The 26,948-nt window shown below is 40.5% G+C and overlaps 1 protein-coding gene and 1 pseudogene across 6 annotated transcripts in view; both read left to right on the plus strand.

Moving 5' to 3' along the window:
- Positions 1–26,948, plus strand: part of Galnt1 (polypeptide N-acetylgalactosaminyltransferase 1) — an 81,124-nt gene that overhangs the window by 31,091 nt on the left and 23,085 nt on the right. For all 5 annotated transcript variants that reach the window (XM_029471857.1, XM_021150291.2, XM_029471856.1 and 2 more), the window contains exons 3-5: positions 3,788–4,033; positions 10,870–11,044; positions 17,823–17,989. In XM_029471857.1, coding sequence (XP_029327717.1) covers positions 3,895–4,033; positions 10,870–11,044; positions 17,823–17,989 — 481 coding nt within the window. In that variant the 5' untranslated portion in view covers positions 3,788–3,894. The remainder of the gene's footprint in view (positions 1–3,787; positions 4,034–10,869; positions 11,045–17,822; positions 17,990–26,948) is intronic.
- LOC110284522 lies at positions 20,473–22,163 on the plus strand (annotated as a pseudogene). The gene has a single exon (XR_002376958.2). The product of XR_002376958.2 is annotated as a pre-mRNA-processing factor 19 pseudogene (transcript).

The raw sequence follows: 26,948 nt of genomic DNA on the forward strand, positions 1-26,948 counted from the left end.
TCTTTACTGGCTTGCCTCCCCTAGCTTGCTCAGCCTACTCTCTTATAGAACCCAAGACTACCAGCCCAGGGATGGTCCCACCCACAAGTGGCCTTTCCCCCTGATCACTAATTGATAAAATGCCTTACAGTTGTATCTCATGGAGGCATTTCCTCAACTGAAGCTCCTTTCTCTGTGATAACTCCAGCTGTGTCAAGTTGACACAAAAATAGCCAGTGCAGCCCCCTACTTATACAAGAACGGCAAAACATTTTAAGTTTGATACAAAAACATTACTAGTAATGATTTCCAGGTAGAAATATTTTTCTCCTCCTCTTCCTCCTCCTCCTCCTCTTATTTTTTTGGTTTTTCGAGACAGGGTTTCTCTGTGTAGCCCTGGCTGTCCTATAATTCACACTGTAGACCAGGCTGGCCTCGAACTCAGAAATCTGTCTGCCTTTGCCTCCTAAGTGCTGGGAGTAAAGACATGTGCCACCACTGCCCAGCTCGAAGTATTTCTTAAGATATGAGAAATGATACTTTTTTGAACCATAAATGATATTCTTTATTAAAGGTAAACTGAACTAGAAAAAAATTACAGGTAGAGCATATAACTGACACAACACTAGATAAAGAATTTTACAGAAAGAAGATGACAAAACAAATTACCTAATAGAGCATTGGGCCAGATTTCAGTATGTATATGAGAAAAGAAATGGAATGATCACCAGTAACAGCAGAGACGATAGAACACTAAATACAAAGCTGGGTGTGGTGCTGCATAGATGGGGACCTGAAAGATGGGAGATGAGGCAGAAGGGTCTGTAGTTGGAGGCTAGCTTGGATTAAATGGTAATACCTCCTGTCAGCAAACAGACCATATATAGCTACAAAAGATAGTGATTGCACATGAAAATTGTCAAAAATACAAACTCCTCTCCACAGTGCTGCTAATGTAAATACACCATACTTATGAAGTATGTGTTTCTTCTGCCTGTGTGTCGGAGATCTGGAATTCCTGTGATGATGACTCAGGAGCAAGGGAGAGTTCTCACAGTTTAAAGTGGATTGTTAAATAAAAATGATTTGTAACATGAAATTGAATTTTAGTATCTATAAGTAAATGGTTGCAATGTTACTACATTTATTTATGGCTACTTTCTTCCTATAACACCAGAATTCAAAAGAAGTTTACTACCTGACCCTTTGCCAAAACAGTTTGCTAATCACTGCTCTAAGTAAATTCTTTTGTACCTGTGTTGAGATCTGGTTGCCACAAAGTGCTCAAAATAACAGAAACAAGTGTTTAAGTATGGTCCATCTGTCCTGAATGACTACAGAAACACTTCAGCACTAATAGCAGAATATAGCTGTGACCATAGTTTATGGCAGTTGTGAGAGTGTTTGAAGAGGGCTTTTTTTTTTTAAGATTTATTTATTTGTATGTCTATGAGTACATGTGAGTATTCTATCTACATGTACACCTGCACACTAGAAGAGGGCATCAGATCCCATTATAGATGGCTGTGAGCCACCAATGGGTTGCTGGGAATTGAACTCAGGACTTCTAGAAGAGCAGCCAGTGCCCTTAACTGCTGAGCTATCTCTCCATCCTCCCTGAATAGTTCTTTATATTTAGCTTATATCATTTTATAAGTTGAAATATAAAATTTCAAGATACTGTTAGAAACCAAGTCACTTTATCACCTTTAAAAATGGGTATACTAGTCAATAATACACTCAACATTGCATGCCCCAAATAAACGCACTTGATCTGGTGAGCTCTGTTAAAAGTCTCTACCAGGATTCCAAGTCAGCTTTGCTCTCCTGACCTCTCACTTTGGATAATAACTCAGAGAGGTAGTTCAGTGGTCACAACAGTGATTTTAAAAAGTTCCGAGTAGTGTTTCACTCTGTGTGTGTGTGTGTGTGTGTAAACCTATAATGCTCTCAAATCTGAAACATTGAATGTAGATGATATACTCAAAATGTTTTAGCTTTGGAACATTTCTGACTTAGTATTGTGGAGCTCAAAAAATTAAGTCTGTGCAAATATTACAAAATCTGAAAAGCTTTAAAATCTGGAACAGTTAGTTTCTAAAGCATCTTATGTGAAGGATGCTCAAAGATACTTTTAAAAAAAGTGCATACAGGTTGTTGGGTAGACATGTTCTCTCTTTAGATGTCTCCATGTGAAATGAACTGACAATAATATATATTAGTGTAATGGTCATTAGGTCTTAAAGAATGGGTCTGGGGAAATACTTAGTTGATAAAGATCTTGCCTAGGATGCATGAGAGCCTGTGTTTGAGTCCTAGCTCCACATAAACCTATTGTGCTCACTTATAATCCCAGCACTGGAGTGTTAGAGGCAGGAATAGTAGAAGTTTAAGGTCATTCTGGCCCTCTAGGAGCTTTAGGTCTTATTGGTCTACTTGAGACCCTGTTTTGTTAGTGTCTTGGGTTTTGATCCCCCACCCCCTACTACATTAGCAGTCAAGATTCTTTGTCAGACAGTTTTGGTGTGCAATGGCTCAAATACAAATTTACATCCCCAGCTTCCGTGGTGAGAGCCATTGTTTCATGTTCTGTAATCCTTTTCATGCTTTTCTATGGTCACTACTCACTGCATGTGACACTGTCAAATGAATAGACATGATGCCCAGGCAGAGAAAGTCTGTGGCACCCTTGTTTTCTCTCACCTTGACATCAAAAAATGCTGTTCTGATGAAAGACCATACGTAGGAGATCAAAGTCCCCAGAGATGTGAGCAGAAGTAATTTATGTTCCGAGTATCATTTAGTACCTCTTTGGGTGACTCTCTGGCTCTTCTAGCAACTTTGTGCAGAGTTACTCTAAGTATTTCATAGATGAACTCACCTGCCCTGGACTGTTCAGAATCTTCATCTTGTAAGACTCCCCTTGTAGGAAGCTGCACCGCACCTGCCAGCCTGCTTCTTCAGGCAGTGCTTACATGACTTTCAGCATGGGGCCCATGGACAAGGTGTTCCCTCAGTGTTCTTGATTGAATAAACTTGATTTGTTTCTGTCCTAGTCCGCAGTGACACTAGCTTTGTGTTAGTTATTCAGTGACATGATACTCAGGCTGCTCCAGGGCTCTCCAAGGTAAATATTGACTTGTTAGAAAAAATTTTACTCAGAGTGTTTCTGTCACTTTCTGATGACAATATAAGAGTGTCTGTCATAGAATGTAGAAGAGTGGGGAGTAGAAGCCAAAAACTTAGGACATCAGAGTTTAGGAGTAAGGCTTAGAATCCCTTCCCTTTCCTGCAGTGTTTTCTGCCAATGTTTTCTAGATGAGTAGTGACTTGATGTTTGTACATAGAATTTGGTGGGAAAAGGAGGACAGGAATTAGCCTGAAAGACTATGCAGTACTGGCTGGGGGAGAACTGGATATTCAGACTAGGATCACTGTTTGCTGAAGATCTTGGCTTGATTAACTGTTACAGCTTTTGTCTTAGAAGGAAGTTAAGACCCATGTTTTGATGAGACTGAAACAGTAGCTTACTCTGCTGTTTTAATTTATATATCCAGTTACAAGAAAATAAGCACATTTTTACATATTTTTATTGGCTATTTAGATTTCTCTTTTTTAAAGGCCTGTTTACACCTGTTTACCCTTTTCCTATTGAATATTGCTCTATAAGAGTTATTTATATAATAATGGACTTTCTTGTTAATGAAATTAATTATTATCTTAATATTTATAATGTTAAATTAATCATATGATCCATTTCTCACATATTGAATTTAAGAGTCTTTTTTCCCCCCTTTTTTCTTCATAGGCTATGACTGTGATTTCTGATGAAACCAGATTGGAATAATTTTCATGATATTTGTATATTTATATCTCTATATATATTTTAAAATTTTACATTTGACTTAAAGTGCCATGAGAAAATTTGCATATTGCAAGGTGGTTCTAGCCACCTCCTTGGTTTGGGTACTCTTGGATATGTTCCTGCTGCTTTACTTCAGTGAATGCAACAAATGTGAAGAGAAGAAGGAGAGGGGACTTCCTGCTGGTGACGGTGAGTGGCTTTGTACGGCTGTCTTCTTAAGGAGATTGTCATTTCTACTGTAGTTCACATTTAGATTTATAGCTGTATATTTCACATTTTACATTATTTTACATAAACTTTAAATTTATATATAGATTTAAATTTTAAGATAAATAGTAATCCCTAAGTTCCCATATGGTGATTATATTTCTAACAGTGTTGTGATTGGCTCTTCTGACAGTTGAATGTTAAGTGTGACTGACTTGCTCAGTTTACTTTTTCCCATGTGACAGGGAATCTCATAATTGGAACTACCAAGATTGCACTGAAGATTGGTCTAACTCTACCATGATGCAGAGTAGGACATGAAGCTTTGTTAGCAGGTGTCGAGTCTCGTGCTTGACTCTCATTCTCTAGATAGAGCAATGGTTCGGAATCCTCTAGTGCTGCAACCTTTTAACACTTTCTCCTGTCTTGGTGACCCTAACTGTAAAATTATCTTCATTGCTACTTCATAACTGTAATTTTAGTACTGTTTTGAATCATAAATATCTCTGTTTTCCAGTGGTCTTAGATGACTCCTGTGAAAGGGTTGTTCAATACTCTCATTTTTTTGTTTGTTTGCTGTTGTTTTGTTTGTTTTTTGAGATAAGAATTTCTCTGTCCTGGAATTCTGTCCAGGCTGTCTTCAAATTCAGAGACCCACCTGCTTTTATCTCCCAAGTGCTGGGACTAAAGTTGTATACCACCATGCCTGGCTTGGCATTTTACTCTTTGAAGAAATGATATGTAGTTATTCTTCCAGTACTAATTTTCTTTGACTCTAATTTTTATAAGGAGGAAGATCCTTGGTTCTCCAAAATTTGTGATCTGAAAGCTATTTATTTGTGTTAGGAACTGTGCCTGTTTAATTATAATTGTTTATATAACCAGCTCTGCTTAGTTGCTGAAACAGGATGTTAGCAATACCTAGGTTAGCCCCATCAGTCTACGTATAAGTTCACAAAATACTACTTTTACAGTTCTTCTACTATTCAACATTACTGATTAACAAAACACTGCCTTCTTAACTGGTAGTAGAGCTGTACACCCTGTTCCCTTAAGACCCGAGGGCAAGTTACCTCTCACTGGTAAGAAACTGCTGTGCCTTTTTTTTTTTTTAAGATGTATTTATTTATTTTATGTGAGTACATTATATTCAGACAGCAGAAGAGGGCATTGGACCCCATTACAGATTGTTGTGAGCCACCGTGTGGTTGTTGGGAATTGAACTCAGGACCTCTGGAAGAGCAGTCAGTGCTCTTAACTTCTGAGCCGTCTCTTCAGCCCGAAACTGGTGGGTGTTCTTTTCCCAGAGTGGCTTTCCTCTCCTTCACCCCACTTTAATGTATTGCCAGTTAGAGTTGGAGCTTATGGTTTCTGTCTGGAATGCAGAGGCTTAAAAGCAAGAGAAAAATAGAGACTCTGTAGCACATAGAAACTCAATTAGAGAATGTGTTTAAAGCTCTAATAGGTGTTGAACAAGAACAGAAAAGTTTTGAGCTGGAGAGATGGCTTAGCAGTTAGGAGCACACTGGTTGCTCTGTTAGTTCTCTGCATCCACATAGTGGCTCACAACCATCTGTAACTCCAGTTCCAGCAGATTTGACACATAATATATGTGAAAAGCACTCATACATATAAAATAAATACATCTAAAAAGAATTTCTACCTTTAAAAAACTTGTCAAAGATAAGCATGGTGCTTACACAGTAGGCCAAAAGGGGATCTCATGGCATACCACAGATTTTGGCTTATCTGCAGGCAGGGGCACACCCTCAATGGATTTCAGACAAGATGTTAAGCTATCTAACAAGACTGAGACTTGTGAATGAATTGGTGGTTGTGTGTTGGAAGAGACCTGACTAGAAGAGACATGGATACACAAACTAGTGGCAGCCTGTCATGAAAATTTGAAAGAGATAAAAGTTGAAGTTGACCCTCATGTCTCCTTGGTTAAACAGATTGCTGAGGGAGACTCCACATCAGAGGAGCAGCCTGGATGAGACTCTGGGTCTTAGAAGGCTAGGAATAAGTTTTATGCAAGTATTACTGAGATGCAGTTTGTTTTCCTCTTTTTCCTCTCTCACACACCCACACACAACACTTGGGGTCCACCCCCATTTTCTTCTTTGGTCTTTTAAATGCTGGATAGCAGGTGTGTACCACCATGGTTGGCGAGATGAGTTGTTTATGCTATGTTTGGTAATAAGGTTTCTGATGGCCTTGTAAGTGCCATTTCAGAGAATGCAAACATGGAGGGCAGGGATGGGTGGGCTATTGAGAAACAGACACGCAGCTTCTTAGCACACTTGAGCATGGAGGAAGCAGGTAACACATGTTAAAGAAATGTCTGTACACATCTGTGTGTATGTACATTGAGAGAGAAGGAGTTGGTAAAAGGGGGGAAGAGGAAATTTCCAGCAAGTAGTACAGTATAGTATTGAAATCACAAGAAAAGGGTTATTCTTGAAGATCCTAAGGTTAATATGGTTTTGAAACACTAGTGACATAGACTTCAAAGAAAAGGAGCAACTTTTGTATGAAAATACAAAGTAATGGAGAAATGGGTTGAAAACAGCATGAAACAAGGTGATAATGCTTTGCTTATGGAATAAAAACTGAACACAGAATCTCAGAAAAGGTGATGAGGTTCGTGGGCTCTGAAGGAGAGCTGGATTTGAGTCAGATCTTAATGGGGAGATGGAGGAAGTAGTTTTTTGATGGCGAGGGCATCTGGTGTTGAACTGAGAAGGATGTCAGCAGTGGGAGAGCATTACTCCTGAAAAACACACTCGCTTTCTGCTACTGTGGCAGCATGAAAGGTAACTCACTGTTCTTTTAGCCAATGCATCGTGGCCAGGGCAGAGTGTATAGTAGAGGAAGCTGCTCACCCATGATGGCCAGGAAACAGTGAAGGGGTAGGGTGGGATAGGATGTGAATATCTCTTCATGGATACATACTTGCTAGTCCCACCTCTTTAAAGGTTTCCTTGCTTGGCAAGTAGGCAAGATCTATTTATTTTTTAACTATATTATTTGAGTCTCCTATGATTTCAAATATTTTAATCTCTATCTTAAAATCACAGCAACAATGAGAAAATTACTATATTTTTTTCTTAGTGAATCTGTGGATTGACACTGAATAGCTTCCTATTTTGCAGCTCTGGTGTCCCTTCTGCTCCTCTGCTCTTAAGATCTCTGCTGAAAGAATTCTGACAGAACAAGCAGACGAGCATAAACAATCTGTTACAAAGTGAACTGTGGCCACCCCCAAGAGATGAGAATGGGCAGTAGCCAAAGGGACTACTGCAGAGTAGGCCACTGAGAGGGACCAGTGAGACCATTGTGCTCACCTACAGGTTTTCATGGGCCTTGAACTGTTTCTGAAGTCTCTATACCACAAAGTTCTTCAGGTGACTGAAGGACCCATCTTTCAGACAGGTTAGAATGTTACATTTCTACCCAGAACCAGAGGCATAACTCATATTCCATTTTTATGATGGCAGTCGCTTAATAGGACAGATTATTTTTAAAATGTGAATTTATAAGAACCACTTTTATAAATGGGGTTGGCGGTAGGGGGAGCACCTTCCCTTCATGGGTCTCAGCAAAACCCTACTACCTCTCTTCCTGTTCTTTTTGTTCCTTTATGTGTGTGTGCATTTAAGTGCCAAGGTTGTGTGACAAAGTCAGAGGACACATTTTGGGAGTTGTTTTTTCCTGTCCCTTGTTTGAGGCTGTGTTTTTCTTGTTTCTGCTGCTGTGCTCCATGCTAGCTGGCCCTTTAAATTTCTGGATGATTGTCCTGTTTTTTTTCTTCCCAGCTCTATAGGAGAGCTAGTATTGAGGATGTGAGCTACATCTAAGATTCAGGGTTTCAGGGATCGAATTGTGTAGTCCAGCTTGTGTGGCAGGCAGTTTAACCACCGGGCCATCCGCCTGGGCTTGTACTGTCTTCGTTGATATTTTAAAGTTTAACAAGGAGAGCTGTGGTCATGTTTTCTTTCTTCCAAATGAGATTTTAGTTGTGGGGAGTCTGTGGATGCATATGTGTGTGATTGTGTCTGTGTGTGGCACACAGAAGCCAAAGTTGATGTCGGCTGTTTTCCTTTATCATTTTGTATCTTTTTGTTTGTTTGTTTGTTTTGACTTTTTGAGACATGGCTTCTCTGTGTAGCCCTGGCTGGCCTAGAACTCACTCTGTAGACCAGGCTGGCCTCAAACTCAAGAGATCTGCCTGCCTCTGCCTCCTGAGTGCTGACATTATAGGTTAATGCCACCACTGGCCCGGGTAATGTTTTATTTTTTGAGATATGGACTCTTAGCCTGAAGTTCACTTATTGGGCAAAATTATCTGGCCAGCCGTGCTCAAGCAACCCTCCTGTCTACCTCCCCAGCACTAAGAGTGTAGTCACATGCTGCTCCTAAGCCAGCTGCCGGGCATTTTAGCAACCTCTTTCCAGTTGTCAGGAGAGTCACCTGTGATATTTCTTCTTTCTTTTAGTTATCACTGTTTTTCACTCACTAGTGTGGAGAGAGAGGGAGAGGGGGAGGGAGGGAGGGGGAGGGGGGAGGGAGAGAGGGAAGGAGAGAGAGAGAGAGAGAGAGAGAGAGAGAAGCTTATTTGCAAGGAAAAGATGAACAAGGCTCTGCCCTATAGATCTGCTGGTCATAGAACATGTCCAAGGACAAATACAAACAAACAAACAAACCCATTAAGCACAAGGTCTTTTACCCATTGTTCACAGTATCCCTAAGACTAGACATGATCTTCTGGAACCAATGACAGTTTTAAGTTTAGTCTGTGTTTTGCACCTTGTATACAGTGTTGTGTGTGCTATGTGTGCCGTGTGTATGTAGGAGGTGAGAGGATGACCTGCAGGACTGGATTACTCCGTTTTCATGGTTCAGGTTCGTCACACTCAAGATTGTTGAGCTTAGTGGTAAGCACCTTTATCCTGAGCTGTTCCAGCAGCCCATGATGACAACTAGGAGCCTGAGACTTCAGTTCTTGGTTTTACAAGCTGCTTATTAAAAGAAAGGCTCTCAGTGATCTGCTGGCCTGCTGATAATATCTGGCTAGCTGCTTTACAATATTGGTCGTTGCCTTTGTACCACACCTCGGGCAGTCATTGCTGCCTAGTACTTGGGCTATCAATCCAAGAAGGTTTTTTGGTCCCTTAAAGTCACCATTTTTGTGTAGAGACACATTCAGAAAACTTAAAAACTTAACTGCTGGATAATAAAACTTTCAGTTCTAAAATAAGCAAATGGGCTGGAGAGATGGCTCTGTAGTTAAGAGCATTTGTTTTTGAAGAAGACGGAGTTTGAGTCTCAGAATATACATAACGGCTCACAACTGTCTGCAGCTTTAATCCCAAGAAGTCAGATGCCTTCTTCTGATTGCCTGGACACCACACATGCTGGTACTGCTGCACACCACTCATACCCATAAAATAAAAACAATAGACACATTGTACCCCTAACAATTTTATGCCATTTTTGGTCTTAATGCATTCTCTTATTCATCCCATGTAGATGAGAAATTTAATACAATAACTTCAAAGTTTAGTGTATGTGACAACCCAAAATTTCTTGGAATGTTTTTTATCTTAAAAGCATGGAAGATGGAGCCGAGTGTGAAAACTGCTCCTGACCTGGCAGTGCTCCTGTTCACAGCACTTTCACCGCCATTTTGCTTTACTTATGATTGGTTATTCATGCGCCTATGATATCTGTTATAAAGTCCAGCATTTTCAGTTGAGCCTATGTATATTTGAGCATAAAGCCTGTAAAATACTACTAAACTTTTGTAGCGTTTTCAGGTCTGAGTCATGCTCTACTGGGCTGCGCCTGCATAAAGTTTAGTATTCATAAGAGATAATGGCTTATGAGAGACATGGAAGTCCTGGAAGGACAAATATGTGGCAGTGGAGGGATGGTAATTTATTCTGAGTCAAATGTTAGTAACCATACCCAAGAACATGGATCCGGGTCGCCCCAGTTGACATGTTTCACTGTGAAAGTGGTGACATGAGCTTCCTTGTCACAGAACCATTGGAGGATAACTAAGGCCAGCACACTTAGCAGAGTCATTGGCAGGCGGGTCACAACAAAGTGGGCAGTGTTCGAAAGTGGGTATCCCAGGAGTCTTAGTGCTTAGTGGTTTGCTAAGATTACATCTCAAAGATACCAGATAGTCAAAAAGTGACCAAAAAATAGCCAAAGATAATTTGGCTCTGGACCTGCAACATTCCAACTCCCCATAGTCTGATCAGTCAGACAGCATTGTAATCTTCAACATAGGTTTGGCTTTGGAGACTTAACGTTATAAGAATAATGAACGAGTGTTTCAGAAAGGAAAGGGAAATTGTTTTACTTGCCTTTAAAAGGCGTACTAGTAGTTTCCTATGGTAAAGATAGAACCAGAAAGGGGGATATCAGGAGGTAGCCTGCATGAGCAACAGCATGAGAGCAAGAGAGGCCAAGGCACAAGTGGAGGGAGGTGGCAGCCATCAGGCAGTAGGGAGTGCTGAGGAGTTGGTAGCAGGCTTGGGAAGTTAGGTTAAACTCCAGGAAAGGCAGTGAGTAGCAGTGAGGACCGCGTTAGTCTAGGAAGGCTGGAGGAGTGTTCTCAGATAGCTATTTAGCACTAAATGAACAGAATAAGGCTGAGAGTTCAGTCACTTCCTCAGCATGGGCAGCCAAACAGGCTGGGACGGCCCAGATGAGGCTGCTCTGCTTGCTGAGGGCAGTTGTTACTCAGAATTATGTGTTAGTTGTTATGAAATTGGTTTTCAGTTACCCTTCTTCTTTCTTCTTAGTTCTAGAGCTAGTGCAGAAACCTCATGAAGGTCCTGGAGAAATGGGGAAACCAGTCGTCATCCCTAAAGAGGATCAAGAAAAGATGAAAGAGATGTTTAAAATCAATCAGTTCAACTTAATGGCGAGTGAGATGATTGCACTCAACAGATCCTTACCAGATGTGAGGTTAGAGGGGTAAGTACACAGTTGGTGTGAGCGGAGGCGTGTCTGTGTTCCCAACAAGTACTTTGCTTTAATGCTGGCAGCTCTGTCACGGTTGCAGTTTAATTCTATATGAAGCCTAAGCTGCGTGCTGATGACGCAATACCAACAGATATTACTGTTCTGCTGACTCAGGAATAGGAAAGTGATTACTTCTCTGAATGAATTAGTAGTGGATTCTAAACACTTTCAAAAATGTTCATATGTTCAACTGTTTACAGAAAGACTTTGGGTGTGTGTAACTTGAGGCAGTGAAGTGTGTACACTTAACTGAATTTTTATGTGTCTGTACACAGCTGTGTAACATCATCTAAAGCAAATAAATAAAGTTCTATTTACTTTTCCAGTTACTACTCCCACTTCCAGAGACAACCACTGTTTTAACCCCTATAAATTGAGATGATATACTTTCTCCATTATGGAAGAGAGTCTAGACCTCTGCTGGAAAACACTGTGCCTGTAGACAGCAGTATCAAATTGCATGCATAAAAAATTCTTTAAAAGGAGAGCTGAAGAGATGTGGCTCAGGAGTTAAGAGCATGTATTGCTCTTGTGGAGGACCCAAGTTTCACTCCAAGCACCTATAATGGGCAGCTTACAGCTATTTACATTTCCAGCTTTAAGAGGATCTAACTCCCTTTTCTAGCTTCTGAGAGCTCTTGAACTCATGTGCACATTTCACACACACACATACACATACACACACACAATCTCAAAAACAAATAGTAAAAGAAAAATCTGTAATAATGTAGATGTTATGTGCCTTTATAAGTAGATATTATAGGCATATTTAAAATTTTAGGTCAAAGCCTTCAATGTCTTTAATCCCAACACTTGGCAGGAATATCTCTGAGTTTAGGGCCAGATGGGTATACACAGTGAGTTCTATGAGACTCTGTTTCAAAAGCATAAAAACAAAAAACAACCAATCAAAACCTGGAAAATTTAAATTATCAGTTCCTACAAAATCTAACTTGTTGGCTTTTTGAGTCTATTTTATTTGAGTTCTTTTCTCTCTACATCCCCTCCAACCATCATTCCTTCCAATACCCCAAGACCAGGTAGAAGAGAGAAGTTTAGAGGGGAAAGGGGACATAGGTCTCTTTAAACGACTTCCTGCTGGTTAGGGGCATTGAGTTCCTTGAGGCAAGTCCATCTTCATATACTCCTTCTCCAACTTCTTCTCATCTCTTTTCTCTCAACTATCAGTGATGGTAGCAGCAGGAGCAGGAACTAGCAGGAGGAGCAGCCGCACATCCTTCTTCAGAGCATCCCCTATCCCTCTCTGGGTCCTGACATTCTTTCCTTCTCCAGAGTTCTCAGAATTAAGCTGGCTGCAGCTGGCAGAATCACGACCCTGTCAGACCATGCACAAGGCAGCTGGTCTGCTGCCTTGGAGAATCTGAAGCAGCCCCATATCCCACACCTGGGATTAAAACAAAACTTGTTTACAAATCATAGCTGGGTTTTTAAGGAAACCAAAACTCTCACTACAGTAACTGATACAAGAGCAGAAACTATGAAGTAGTATCACTATTAAATCCATAAATTACTTAAGGCCTTTATACAGAGACATCTATAAACAGTAACAAACTTGCAGTCTTGTCACTGAATTACATTTTATATATATCTAAGGAAGAAACAAAGCCAAGCTTTTACTAGGAAAAAGAAGGAACATACCAGTGTACATCATGAAATCATGAGTGATCAGTAAAATTAGATGACATAATAAACAAGGAGTGTTAGTTAGCCTTACAAGTAAAAAGTCAGTTGAATCTAACAGTATGTAAATTTCATACACTCAAGCCAAACTGCCATACATAGAACCATGATTAAGTCATTTTAAAGTCATCAAATTCACAATTGTGATAGAAGAAGCATATGTTGATGTGACTATTTTAATACAAGAATTTGTTGCTGTCCTGATATCCTTAGGAACTTCAAAGGGCACTTCCTTAATCTTATCTGAACAGAGCAGTGCCACAGGTAACCCCCCACAACACATAATGGTGTTGAATTAGGACTGGAAGATCAGGGACATGTAGAGTACTTATGTCATTACTTCAATTCAGTGTCACACTGGAGGTCTGCCAGCTGTGCTCTACGCTCAGTCCTCAGGAGATTGAGGAAAGCCTGGAGATATGTAGGCTCTACCTCAACCTCACTCTCAGCCTTTTACCCTCAAATAGATTACAGGTAGAGGCTTATAATCCATACCTCAGTAAGGCAGGTGGTTGGGGGGGGGGGTTCTATATTTCTAAGGAAGAGAGAGTAATATATGTTGTTTTTAGGCAAAATCTAGAAGACATTTTTAGGGTATCTTTTTAGATATTATTAGAATTTAACAAATATGTGTGCGTGCGGGGGGGGGGAGGATCTACTTCTTGAAGGAAATTCTAAAGTAATATTGAGAGAAATAAAATAAATGAAGAAAATACCCTATGTTCAAGATCAATACTATAAAGATTTGATTTGAATTTGTTAATTTAGTGTGGTTATAGTCATAATTATGTGAATATGTGTAGTGTGTGTGTGTAATTTGATTAGCTGATTGTTGATTGTGTCACTGGAAATACAAAGAACCAGGCATTGTTGTAGAATTAATCAAGATTTCTATAAAAGCTATAGTAGTGAAGCTATTTTGAAGTTCTTATAACATAGGTCAGAGGGAAAAATTCGGAGTTAATCTCACATCTCATTCATACATGAACACTTAATTGATGACTAAGAGGTCCCTGTGTAGCCCTGAGAGGATAATCTTCTAAGCAACAAATGCCATTGAGTAAATCTCCTGTAATTAAGGACAAAAAAGAAATTGTACTTTTGCAAACAGTTTGTATTCTGTGTCTCATAAATGTAAATACAAAGGCAGAGCCATAAATGATTGCATATGATATCTCTTTAAACTTGGAAAAGACTTTTTTAAAGGTTTATTTATTCATTTTATGTATATGAGTTCACTGTCACTGTCTTAAGACATATCAGAAGAGGACATCAGATCCCATTACAGATGGTTGTGAGCCACCATGTAGTTGTTGGGAATTGAACTCAGGACTTCTGGAAGAGCAGCTAAGCCATTTTCCAGCCCTTGTTTTTTTTTTTTTTTTTTTTTTTTTTTTTTTTTTTTTTTTTTTTTTTTTTTTAAAGTTTTTTTTTTTTTTTTATGTATACATTGTTCTGCCTTCATATATGCCTACAGACCAGAAGAGGGCACCAGATCTCTTAGATGGTTATCAGCCACCATGTGGTTGCTGGGAACTGAACTCAGGACCCCTGGAAAGAACAACCAGTGCTCTTAATCTCTGGACCATCTCTCCAGCCCCTGGAAATGATTTCTTTTTTTTTTTTTTTTTTTTTTTTGGTTTTTCGAGACAGGGTTTCTCTGTATAGCCCTGGCTGTCCTGGCACTCACTTTGTAGACCAGACTGACCTCGAACTCAGAAATCCGCCTGCCTCTGCCTCCCAAGTGCTGGGATTAAAGGCGTGCGCCACCACGCCCGGCTTAAGATTTCTTAAACAGATCATAAGATTCACATACAAAAAGGGGAGGAGGAATTGATAGATTAGATAGAGATCTAACCCAAGAACATGATCATGCTAGGCCAAGTGCTTCTACCATTGATAGACAACAAGCCCCCTTAAAGACTTTCTGCTTCTTAAATAAGAAGAGTGAAGTATATTCAATCAAGTTATTGCTAAAAAGACTATTTGTGACATTTATAACAACTAAAGTGCTCAAATCCAGAAGTACAGCTCCTATATAGTAAAAGGAAAAATAACCCAGTAAAAAAAAAAAAAAAAAAAAACCATGAGATTTGAGTTGGATGGAGGCAGGCAGATCTTTGAGTTCAAGGCCAGCTTGGTCTCCAAAATGAGTTCCAAGCCAGTGAAGGCTTCCCAGAGAAACCTTGTCTTATGGTAGCAGAGGTGAGAGATTTGGTTATCATTTTACAGAAGGGATTATTCAAATAACTGAGGATATGACAAATTACTCCAACTTGTTAATAATTTTAGAAATCAACTCAGTGTCAAATCATGTGATACTCTCATATACTATTTGTGTAGCCATATTGAAAATGTGTCTGTTCATGCTAAAATCAGCATTTATATCCTTCATGGCCTAACAGTTTCACCATACATACACACACACACACACACAGATATATACATATACATGCACATACATGCATATATATGTGTGTGTACTATGCATGCATGCATGCATGTAACAGGAGACAAAAGCAAAATGTTTATAGTAGTAAGTCTGTATTGGTTCCAAAATTTAAAATCTTGATCTTCTATTAGTAAAATAGGAGGTCTGTCATGACAATATTCAGAAAGCAGAACAATCTCTGTGAGTTCAGCGCCAGCTTGGTCTACATAGTGAGTTCCAAGCCAGTCAGGGCTAATCAAACAACAGCAAGTAGTAAATAGAATAGGATACTTTATAGTAGTAGAAATGAACAAAAGTCATGTTATTCCTTATATAATATAAACCTTACCAACATAATAAATAGCTAAATAATCATATAATATAGAGAGAATAATATTATTTGTGAACAAGTCAAAATAAACCAAATAAACCTCCTTTAGAACCAGCATAGTTTTTCCTTTAGGGACAGCTGAGGTGGTAACAGGGCAGCTTGTGAGATGATGTGTAGTCTTCTCACTGAGTGGTAGTAACGTGCTCACGTGCTTCCTACCAGCTCTTTCCGCTCACATATATTGGGTGTGTTTGTTTTGTTTTGTTTTTGCAGTTCTGGGAATTGAGCCCAACAAATGTGTTTTGTGTACTCTGTGATTGCCATATTCCATAATATAATGAACTTGGGGATGAGTGAGATGTGAAGCACTGTATAGCAGTGCATCTGAGATAAGGCAGCTCTGATGAGGCGAGGCATGTGGGGAGGAGAGAGAAGATAACAGTGTGTGTTGATGGAAATGACCCAATTGAGAGGGGCAAAAGTTTTAAAAAGTGTTAAAAGCAAAGGCTTTGGACATCCGTAGGTGAGAAGGTGTATAGACAAGAATACATGATTCAAGCCCTCAATAGAGGAAAAAGCATGATTTTATAGTCTAAATACTAACAGGATGGTGTGTGTATGTTGGTGGCATTATGGAGATTTTTTTATTTGTTTTGTGATATTGGAAACAAAGTTGTAAATGAGGAGGGCAAAAGTGATTTTAGAAATCTGAGATGTGAGGGTTTGAAGGAGTTCTCTAGGAAAGCTGTACAGGGATAGAGTGTGAGGAGGCCCGCATGAGGGTTGTAGTTAATTTAAAATGAGACCATCTAGCCCAGGTGGATTTTTGTGAGCTACATGAACTAACCCAAGGGCAGATGCACAACTAGGACAAAGATGGACAGAGCTAAGTTTTCATGAAATCTGACTTACTCTAGCTTTCTGTTTAATATTGTTTTATGTTCCCTCCTTTCCTGTAGCACAGTTTGAGCTGATACAAATGTCGGCTTCCAGCTGATGCTTTGGAGCTGTGCATTTTGTTTTTATTCATTTAGCATAGTGTCTGAATATGCTGCGATGGTCAAGGTGCGGATTTAGTTATTTATGCGTATATTCATATCTGTATAATACAGTTTTGATCTGAGCGTTCATATTTTACTTAAGTGTTGGGCATGTCTCAGACATTCCCCATTAACTCCAGTTTGGTCTTTGGACCAACTCTTGTCTATGATACCCTGGTAGTGACATAGTCCCACCCTACCACTAGGGTGTCATAATGGAATGTGATGCTTCACTGGCACAGAGTAGGAGAATGCTGCTCAGTTACAAATGTGGCTCTTTTGCTCACCCTTAATTCTTTGTTCACTTCTTCTTGTACACATTGCAGATGTGCACAGTAGACACATACCAGCAAGGCTAGTTAAGAGATTTATCTACTTTATTTAGTGGTTTTGAAGGTGCAAAGTCTACAGCATGGCAAAGATTTCTTATCACAGTGTCTACCATGGCTGGAGTACATGTGAGAGAGATAAATCACGTGCTAAGATAGGAAAGTAGAGGAATTGAGGGTTGTCTCTCCTTTTTATAATAACCTTGAGAGACGTTACTCACCTGTGACAAGTGGCTCCAAGTGTCTGCTTTACAGAATGGCTACCAAGATAAGACCATGATACATGATAGGTACTTAGTAAATGCATCTATTATTTTATTTTATTTTTTCATTTTGTGAAGGTTACACTTTCGTTAAGGTTATTTGATTCTGTTTTTTTTTTTTTAAGCCAATTGGTTCTTAAAGTGCAATTTGAGATTGATAATGGAGCATTATTTTATTCTTCATCAAAATGAATTAACCTAGCCATGTGTGGTGCACGACTTTAAATCTCAGTACTTGGGAGGCAGAAGCAGGAAGGTCTCTGTGAGTTCCAAGGGATCTCAGTCTGCATATCGGGTCTCAGGCTAGCTAAAGCTGCATAGTGAGACCCTGTTTCAAAAAGCAAACAAACAAACAAACAAATAAATAAATAAATAAATAAAATGAATCAAACCAAAAGTCTGCATGAGGAGAAATTAGTTTAAGAATATAGGTAATATCTTTAAAGTCATTTTTATTCCTCTATATCAGTATTACTTATTATGCATGCAATATTAATCACAACTTAAATGGAAAACCTCTTACAGTCTGACCTTTAGCACAAACTTTTTGTTGTTCTGTCAGCTTTTCCAGTACAGATTGATTTATCCATAGTGTCTTAAGGTCTCTTTTATAAAGGCGTTTGCTTTGTCTCTAGGTGTAAAACAAAGGTGTATCCAGATAACCTTCCTACAACAAGTGTGGTGATTGTTTTCCACAATGAGGCATGGAGCACACTTCTGCGAACAGTCCATAGTGTCATTAATCGCTCGCCAAGACACATGATAGAAGAGATTGTTCTTGTAGATGATGCCAGTGAAAGAGGTAAATTATGCATTTTAGTGCCAGTGATATCAGACCTTTGATCACTAACAGCTTGCAAACTTTTGCTATAACTTTAACCTAATAATCATATGTAAACTTCCAATTTATCTAAAAATTCTTGCCATTTAAACTCATTCACATAAGTATAACTTTGTGGATCATAAAAGTATTATTTAGTGTTTAATTGTGCTGCATCTTAATCTTACTGGGAAAAAGAAATAATGCTTTAAAATGTGATATTAATGTTGAACAGGAAAAACCCACACGATTTTGTTAGAATTTTCTCCGTGAAAAGCTGATATTCTGATCATGAGGGGAGAAATTGAGTTCTGAGTGGCAGAAAGAACTTTTGACCACAAAATGGAGTTCAGACTAGAGTTCTCTGAATTCTTCTGAGGCTTCCTGTTTCCTTCCTTTCTAAATTTCAGGAATGATCTGTAGTTAGGTGCATAAAATAATTAAGCAGGATTAAAATGTGGTAATCTGTCTGTGTACTCACATACATCTGTCACATCTCTTGCTTAGATATCTTTCTGAGAATATCAGGATTTTTCATAGATCTAGAATATCCTAATCTGTTTCATGAGACACACTTAGGAAAGATATACTAGTGAAAAGTAACTTGGGCCACCACTGTTGACTCTGAACCCTCGGAGAGTTCATCTTGTAGATGCTGTAGAAAAGATAGAACTTGTTAAAATCAGAAACCCAGTATTCCCCAATTGCTTTATTTTTCCCCACAACCCATCTATTTAGTACTCAGTAGTGTCACGTGCTGTGCTAGTATTTCTCTGTTGACATGGGAAAGATTTGGGAAGAACTACAGGAGGTAGATTCTTACTGCTCTTCATTCCTTTCTATGTGATTTTGTTTTATTATTTATTTTAATTATGTGTCTGTGTATTGACTTGCATATGAGTGCAGGTGTCCAGAACAGGTCATCAGATCCCCAGGAGCTAGAGGCAGTTCTGAGCCTCCCAAGGTGGGTTTTAGAAAATGAACTTGGATCCGTTAGAAGAGTAGCAAGTGTTCTTAATCCCTGAGCTGTCTCTCCAGCCCGCATAGCTTTCCTAATGAACGTCAAACTTCGTAGCCCATCATTTTCACCTCTTTGGATATTATACCCTATCCTAATGGTGCCCGTATTATATATATTTAAAAGTAGTTATATTTAAACATATCATACATTAGTTATTGGGAATACTTAGTTTTAATAATAGTTTAAATCTTATTATTTTGCCAGCTTATACAAGTGCAAGTGAAAAATTATTAGTTTTCAAGTGTCATCATCTTACCTCCTTAATCTAACAAAAAATAATTTGTAAGCACAGATATTGAAGTGTGCAGTATATAATTAAATGTCAAACTGAGTAAGATCTATGATTAATTAAGTAGAGCACACTGCAGGCATCATGTTTTGCAACCTACTTTTAATAAGGGTTCAGCCTTTGCTGTAACCCAGCACCCAGCAGAGGCAGTGGAGGAGGAGAGTTACTAGGATGTGGGGGAAGTGGATCTGTCAGCAATAGTTCTTTGGGGGTGAGTTTGATCTTCTTGGGCAGCAGGTTCAGTCCTGTAGCAAACACCAAATATGACTTGGCAGCTGCTTACCAGTCCTCTAGGCAGACAGACACCAGGCACGAACCAGCAGCATTCCAGTCCTTTCAGCAAGCAGACACCAGACAGCTGTAGTTCAATCCTGAAGAGACCTCTCGGCTTGCTAGCAGACCTGAGGAGAGGCAGTTGAAGTGGCAAGCTGCTGCAGGAATCTCATGAGCAGTTCTTGGGCAAGTTTTCCTCAAAGGCATAAGTTGAGCTCAACAATGCTATATGTAATGCAAACTAATACATGTGTGTCTTTAGCAAAGATTGAGATGAAGCAAACCAAACCAAGGAAGGCTCAGTGATCATCCCACACTGTCTGTGAGGTCATATTTATACTCCTTCAGCAAGGGTCTTTTCATGCGTCTGCTATATCCAAACATCCACCTGTGTCTGCTTCAGAAAAACAGCCTTTCACATGTTTTAGCAAGATATCCTTTCAGCTGTGTGCCCCAGCAAAACATCATTTGACATAACTAACTTTCCACCTCATCACACTTAAAGAATAACTGTTGACAGGCCAGGGGAGGTGGCTCAGGAGGTCAAAGGTAAGGTGCTTGAGTTCAGTCTCAGGAACCCACAGTAGAGGAAGAGGACTGACTCCCTAGAGTTAGAACACAGAGCCTTGTGCATGTTCCACAGATGCTCTGCCACTGAACCACATCCCCAGATGACAACCGACCCTTAAGAGTTGTACCTCAGCCCAGCACTCAGCCCAGCAGTGGCGGCACACGCCCTTAATCCCAGCACTTGGGAGGCAGAGGCAGGCGGATTTCTGAGTTCGAGGCCAGACTGGTCTACAAAGTGAGTTCCAGGACAGCCAGGGCTATACAGAGAAACCCTGTCTCTAAAGAAAAAAGAAAAAAGAGTTGTACCTTGGCTGTTTCCGTTTGCTGCATCACCGGCCACCTCCCCACGTGAAGCAGTTGTGCAAGCATCACCACGCTGGGCAGCTGTCTACCTGCGTACAAGCACTCCTGAAGTGGCAGGGAAGTGGAGGCTGCGGAGATAGTCTAGTAAACCTCTGTGAGGCAACTGGCAGCAGCGCTACGACGGCACCATGTCCGTGATCTGCTCGATCTCCAATGAAGTGCCAGAGTACCCGTGCGTGTCCCCTGTCTCTAATCATGTGTATGAGCAGCGACTCATTGAGAAAGAAGTACATTGCTGAGAATGGCACAGATCCTGTCAACAACCAGCCTCTCTCAGAGGAGCAGCCCATCGACATCAAAGTTGCTCACCCAATCCGACCCAAGCCTCCCTCCGCCACCAGCATCCCAGCCATTCTGAAAGCCTTGCAGGATAGTGGGATGCAGTCATGCTGCACAGCGTCACTCTTCGCCAGCAACTGCAGACAACCGGCCAGGAGCTGTCCCATGCTCTGTACCAGCACGATGCTGCCTGCCGCATCATTGCCTGGCTCACCAAGGAAGTCACTGCTGCTCGAGAACGGCTGGCTTCTCTGAAACCACAGGCTGGGCTTATTGTACCTCAGGCTGTGTCGAGCTCACAGCCCAGTGTTGTGGGTGCAGGAGAGCCCGTGGATTTGGGTGAACTGGTGGGAATGACCCCTGAGATTATCTAGAAGCTTCAAGACAAGGCCACTGTGCTAACCATGGAGCGTAAGAAGAGAAGAAAGACTGTCCCTGAGGAGCTGGTGAGACCTGAAGAGCTCAGCAAGTACCAACAGGTGGCACCCATGGGGCTAGACAGTGCTAGCATTCTTGGGATTCTCGCTCTGGACCTGTGTCCCTCAGACACCAACAAGATTCTCACTGGTGGGGCAGATAAAAATGTTGTTGTCTTTTGATAAGAGTACTGAGCAAATCCTGGCCACTCTCAAAGGCCATACCAAGAAGGTCACCAGTGTGGCTTTTCATCCTTCCCAGGAACTGTTTTCTGTATCCCCTGATGCTACTATCAGGATTGGTTGGTCCCGAACACGTCCTGTGTACAGGTTGTTCGGGCCCATGAGAGTGAGGTGACAGGCCTCAGCCTCCACGCTACTGGAGACTATCTCCTGAGCGCCTCTGATGATCAGTATTGGGCCTTCTCTGACATCCAGACAGGGCGTGTGCTCTCTAAGGTGACAGATGAGCCCTTGGGCTGCTCTCTTACCTGTGCACAGTTCCACCCTGATGGGCTTATCTTTGGAACAGGAACCATTGACTCCCAGATCAAGATCTGGGACTTGAAGAAGCATACCAGTGTGGCCAACTTCCCTGGCCACTCTGGCCCCATTACCAGCATCGCCTTCTCTGAGAATGGGTACTACCTGGCCATGGCAGCTGGTGATTCCTCAGTCAAGCTCTGGGACTTACGCAAGTTGAAGAACTTGAAGACATTGCAGCTGGACAACAACTTTGAGGTGAAATCACTAATCTTTGACCAGAGCGGCACCTACCTGGCGCTTGGGGGTACAGATGTCCAGATCTGCATCTGCAAACAGTGGACAGAGATTCTTCACTTTACAGAGCACAGTGGCCTGACCACTGGAGTGGCCTGTGGACACCATGCCAAGTTCATCCCTTCAACCGGCATGGACAGGAGCCTCAAATTCTACAGTCTGTAGGCCCTATTGCCTTCTCACAGTTCTGGGCCTCATCTCAGTAGTGGGTTAGAGTTAGAGGGTGGGGGTGGGGGTGGGGCTTTAGGAGGAGAGGGAGGTCTGGTGGGAGGGACATTCACATCATTTCATTTTGGTCTGGATGATGGTCTGAGCCAGGGCACATAGAACACTGCTATCCATGCAGCCTTTGGGCCCCAAGGAACGGTCACCCTTGTAAAGTGCTCAGAGTCGGAGTCCAGCACCTCCCCCAGTGGTGGCAGCTGTTCCATGCCTGCTCTGTTTCAGCTCTTCTGAGACAGGGAGGTGAGCCAAGGGAACTGTGAAGGGGAGGGGCAGGACGACTCTTGCAGGGTTTTGTAAGCAGCGATCTAGTTTCATTTAAAAAAAAAAAAAAAAGCTACACAGTAAAAAGAGTTGTACCTCAGCTTCATATGCCTGCTGTGGCATCTGTGTGTCTATACTTATAGCCACATCCCGTATATAATAATAATAATAAAAGTGATAAAATGAAACTTTTTTGAAATGTCAAAAGAACCGTTGACTATATGTTGATAATTTTCAGTTAGGAGCCAGTTCTTTGAAAAAATTAATTTAAGGACTAGTATATACAGTATACCTTGTGTAATGATAGTGATAGTTCTGAGAAATTAATCATTAGAGAATTTTTATCATTGTACAAATCACAGTATAGTTAACACAAATTAAAATGGCTTTGTCACTAAGCAACACCATACATACTCTTGATCATGGACAGATATGGAATTCTACAGCATGTCTCTGTACAGACATTAGTCTTTCCAGTAACTTGTGCTCAGTTTTATTTATTTGTGGGGAGATATTGTTCCCAGGCAAATTCTCTTTTCCTGTCCTCACTCTTGAAGGTTTTCTAATTCTATGAGAGCCCAAGGAGGCTATGTAGAATAGGATGTTTTTGTAGGATGTGGTCTCATTAGAAATGTGGATGTGCCCACAACTCTGGAGGGACATAAACTCACACACAGCAGTTCTCTGTCCTCTTTCCTAATGTGGGCCTTACTTAGCACTCTGATGTGTATGGAAACTCCTGTGGACAAATACCTACTCTGATGCTGAACTGAGGCTCTTTGTTCTAGGTGGGGCCTCTAGAGTGCTACCCCAGGTTCTCTGATTAGGGTCTGGGTCTCCTTTATCTTCCTGCCTAGAAAGTCTTGAGAATCCTTCTTCCTGTTTCTGGCATCTGGAAGTCACCAGTTACTGCATTCTGCAGTTAAGATTGCATGCAGGTTACCATCCAGAGTTACTGATTGTAGTTTTATTTGGCAATGCTGTTTAGATGATAATTTTGGGTCTCAGTAACCAGAGTAATCTTTTTACTTTTATGTAACTCTGTGTGACTGCGTTTTCTTGTTCCAGAGACACAATATTTCTCACCTGGACTCTACTCTAGACCACCCAATCCTGTCTGTCTGTATTACTTTTCCTGTCTGTTTTCCACCCCACATGTAGAGTAAGTTTGTAGAGGGAACATGCAGGGCTCAGCAGTGAAGAGCAGTAGCTGTTCTTCCAGAGGTTCTATCCCCTACATACACATGGTAACTCACAACCATCTGTAATTCTGGCCCCAGGGGATCCAATACCCTCTTTGATCTCCTTGGATACCAGGAACACATGTGAAGAGATTTAAATGCAGGCAAAATACTCATATACATAAAATAAAAATAAATAAAATTTAAAAGTTAAAAATGTGATGGGTGCAGTTCTCCAGGATATGTATGACCTAGCCCCAGCTCTAGTCATACTGTGAGCCATGTACTGCTACCTATTCCCATACTGCTGCTTTGTCCTCAGCTTCCTCTGAGTTTATTCAGCGTGTCACCCTCTGCTGCCTAGGTTCTTCCCTGTGTTCCCATGCCCAGAGCACTGTTCTCTAGCAAATGTACTTCCCCATCTTCCCAGCCTGGTTACCATCTAATCTCCCTCAGTGCTCGATAACTGATTTCTAGAAGCTTTTCTTGACCTTGCAAGACCTGTATTGCCACAGACCCCCTCCTAAACACACCTGGGAACACAATTCTTACCAGAATTTCAAAACATAATGTCTATGATGTCTCTATAGATAGTCTTCTGTTCTGGCTGCTGCACACCATTATCTGACCCAGAGCTTGCTTGGCCTGGCTGTACTGGTTTTTTATAGTGTTCTGATATTTCTCAGATGTTATAGGGAATAGTATACTTTTCTTGTTTGTTTGTTTGTTTTTGTAACATGTAGGTTTGTTTAAAATCTGCTTGGTGCATTGTGAATATTGGTTTTGCAGTTTTTAGTGAACTGAGATAGGAATTTTCAAGAATTACATAAGCACTTTGCCTGTGTTAATACACTTAAGGTAAAGTGGCAGAAAGAACTCTTATCTGTGTGAACCAGTTAGATGGGAATGAAAGCTTTCTGTGAAATGAAAAACTACAAACCTTAGTGGCTCCATAGGACTCTTTGCTAAATGAAGAAGGGAAGGAGCCAGAAAAGGATCTAAGAGCTGTGTAGGGCTTTTCAGTACCAAAAAGACTTTCAGTACCCAAAGCTCACACGTTACGTTTTCCCCCAAATTGCCTGTGTATGATGTCATTAGTAAGGGAAAGAATGTATAGCCAGCACAGTGACAATGACTCCATTGTGGTTATATTTTTTTAATTTAGTATGTGTAATTATTTGTTTTGGGGGACAGACACACATGTGCACGCATGCACGCACACCCATATACGCTAAGGCATACAAGTAGATGTGAGTTTATTCTCTCCACCCTGTGGGTCCCAGGAATCAAACTCAGCTTATCATCTTGGAGACAAGCACACTTACCCAGTTTTGCCATCTTAGCAGCCTCAGAACTAATTTTTACCTTGTAAGAAATGAAAATGTGCATTCCCAGTTGAATCTTAGGGCACTTTTTGTGAGTGCTTAGAATATTGCCAATGGAAACACAAAAATGTGAGGTAAATCTACCTTTCTCAGAAACTTTTGAAGTCAGAAATTACGAACAATTAAAGTACTGTAAAATAGTGTGTACTAATGTACAAGACAAGTTTCAGCAGTACCAGCAAGTGACACGACTGACATCTTTGTGATGTGTGGCAGGGATGCTTAGGGGTCCATTTACAAGACATCAGAAGGCAGGATATCTGAGGAGGCGGGGCTTCTACTCACCAGTTACCTTCCGAGAACTCCATTCTTACAAATTATGTATGGACTGAAGACACACATTTCTTAGTGTCCGTTGTATAAAGGTCACAAAGATGTCAGAATGCCCAGGGGATTTGTTAGAGTGCTACAGAATCAGCATTGAAAACTTGGTGTCGTTGTTTATAGGCAGGACAGTATTAATAGCTTTCTGAAATGTAGGACTTTAAGATTAGATTGCTTTGGTTTTTAAGGCTTATTTTTAAAACTATTTTGAAAAAAAAAAACTATTGGGAGACATTGTTTATCATACAACTAACTTCGATCGATTTAAGATATTAGACCATGCCTAATGAGCCTGCCTAGAATGACCACAGGTGATTCTGTTCAGTTCTAGACATGTAGACTAGATGCTAATCCATATTTGTACTGATTAAGTATTCCACATTTCCTGTATGTAATCCCTTCCATTAAATTCTGTTTGCTTGTTGGGTTTGTTGTTAGTTTTGTTTGCTTCTTGCTACTACAAAGCCCAGGCCAGTCTGGCCTTAAATTTAAGGTCCTTACTCCTCCACCCCATCCCCCAACTTCCAGGAGTACAGGTATCCCCACTATTCCTGCCAGTACTCATGGTGCTCTGTCTCGTGGTAAATGATGGGTTTGAAGTTAGGCAAGCCTGGGCTTAACAAACATCATCTTGATCAAATTCATTTAATAGTCTGAACTAGATATTAATTTCTAAAGTATGTGTATTAACACAATCTTACAGATCATTGTAACATTATGCAGAAAAGTCACAAACCCACTCATTACCAACACAAAAATGTTTTTCTCAGATTGACATTATTCACACCTTTTCACTCAGAATCTGGTTATATTCGTCTCACTTTATCACTTAGTTTATGAACTCATAGTGCTATTTGAAACAGTATTTTTAGCACAAATATTAGGAAATAAGTTAACCATAAAAAAGATTAGTAATCTGTCTTTTTGGAGGGTTTTGGATTTCCTGTTGATTTTACTAGTGTCTTACCAAACTGAATCATCTTCTAGGGAACACTTTGGATCTCTGTGTTCAGTATTTTAGTAGCCTCTTAGTCGCACACTGTGATTTCTGTGAATTGAGTGCTGAGCTTTACAGCCTGAATGGTACTTCCATCATGGAGTCAGTTGTGCTAACATCTGGGGCATTGTTACACCTAGATAGATGATACATATCTATGAACTCACATTAGTTAGAAAGACATGGTCCAATCACTATCAATAGTTTGTAATTCGTGCTTGTCTGGCAAAGATCTTTCTGTACCTTTCAGTTCCTGTCTAGCATTTCCCTTACGAGATTTTTACTTCTGCCTCCCGCCTTCTGACTTTAGACTTAGATAGTCAGAAACTATGGTGATCAGTGAGACACATTGTTTCTGTCTTGGAATAAAGCTCACCATTTTAACAACTAATAGTTGTGACATAAAGTATTTCTTTTTTCTGTTCTCTAGATTGGATATTCTTTTTTTCCTTTTTCATGCACATTCTGTGTGTGTGTGTGTATGTGTGTGTGTGAGAGAGAGAGAGAGAGAGAGAGAGAGAGAGAGAGAGAGAGAGAGAGAGAGAGTGTGTGTTGGGGGTATTAGCATTTTAACACA

This window comes from Mus caroli, chromosome 18 (genome assembly GCF_900094665.2).
Source record: "Mus caroli chromosome 18, CAROLI_EIJ_v1.1, whole genome shotgun sequence".
Lineage (NCBI taxonomy): Eukaryota > Metazoa > Chordata > Mammalia > Rodentia > Muridae > Mus > Mus caroli.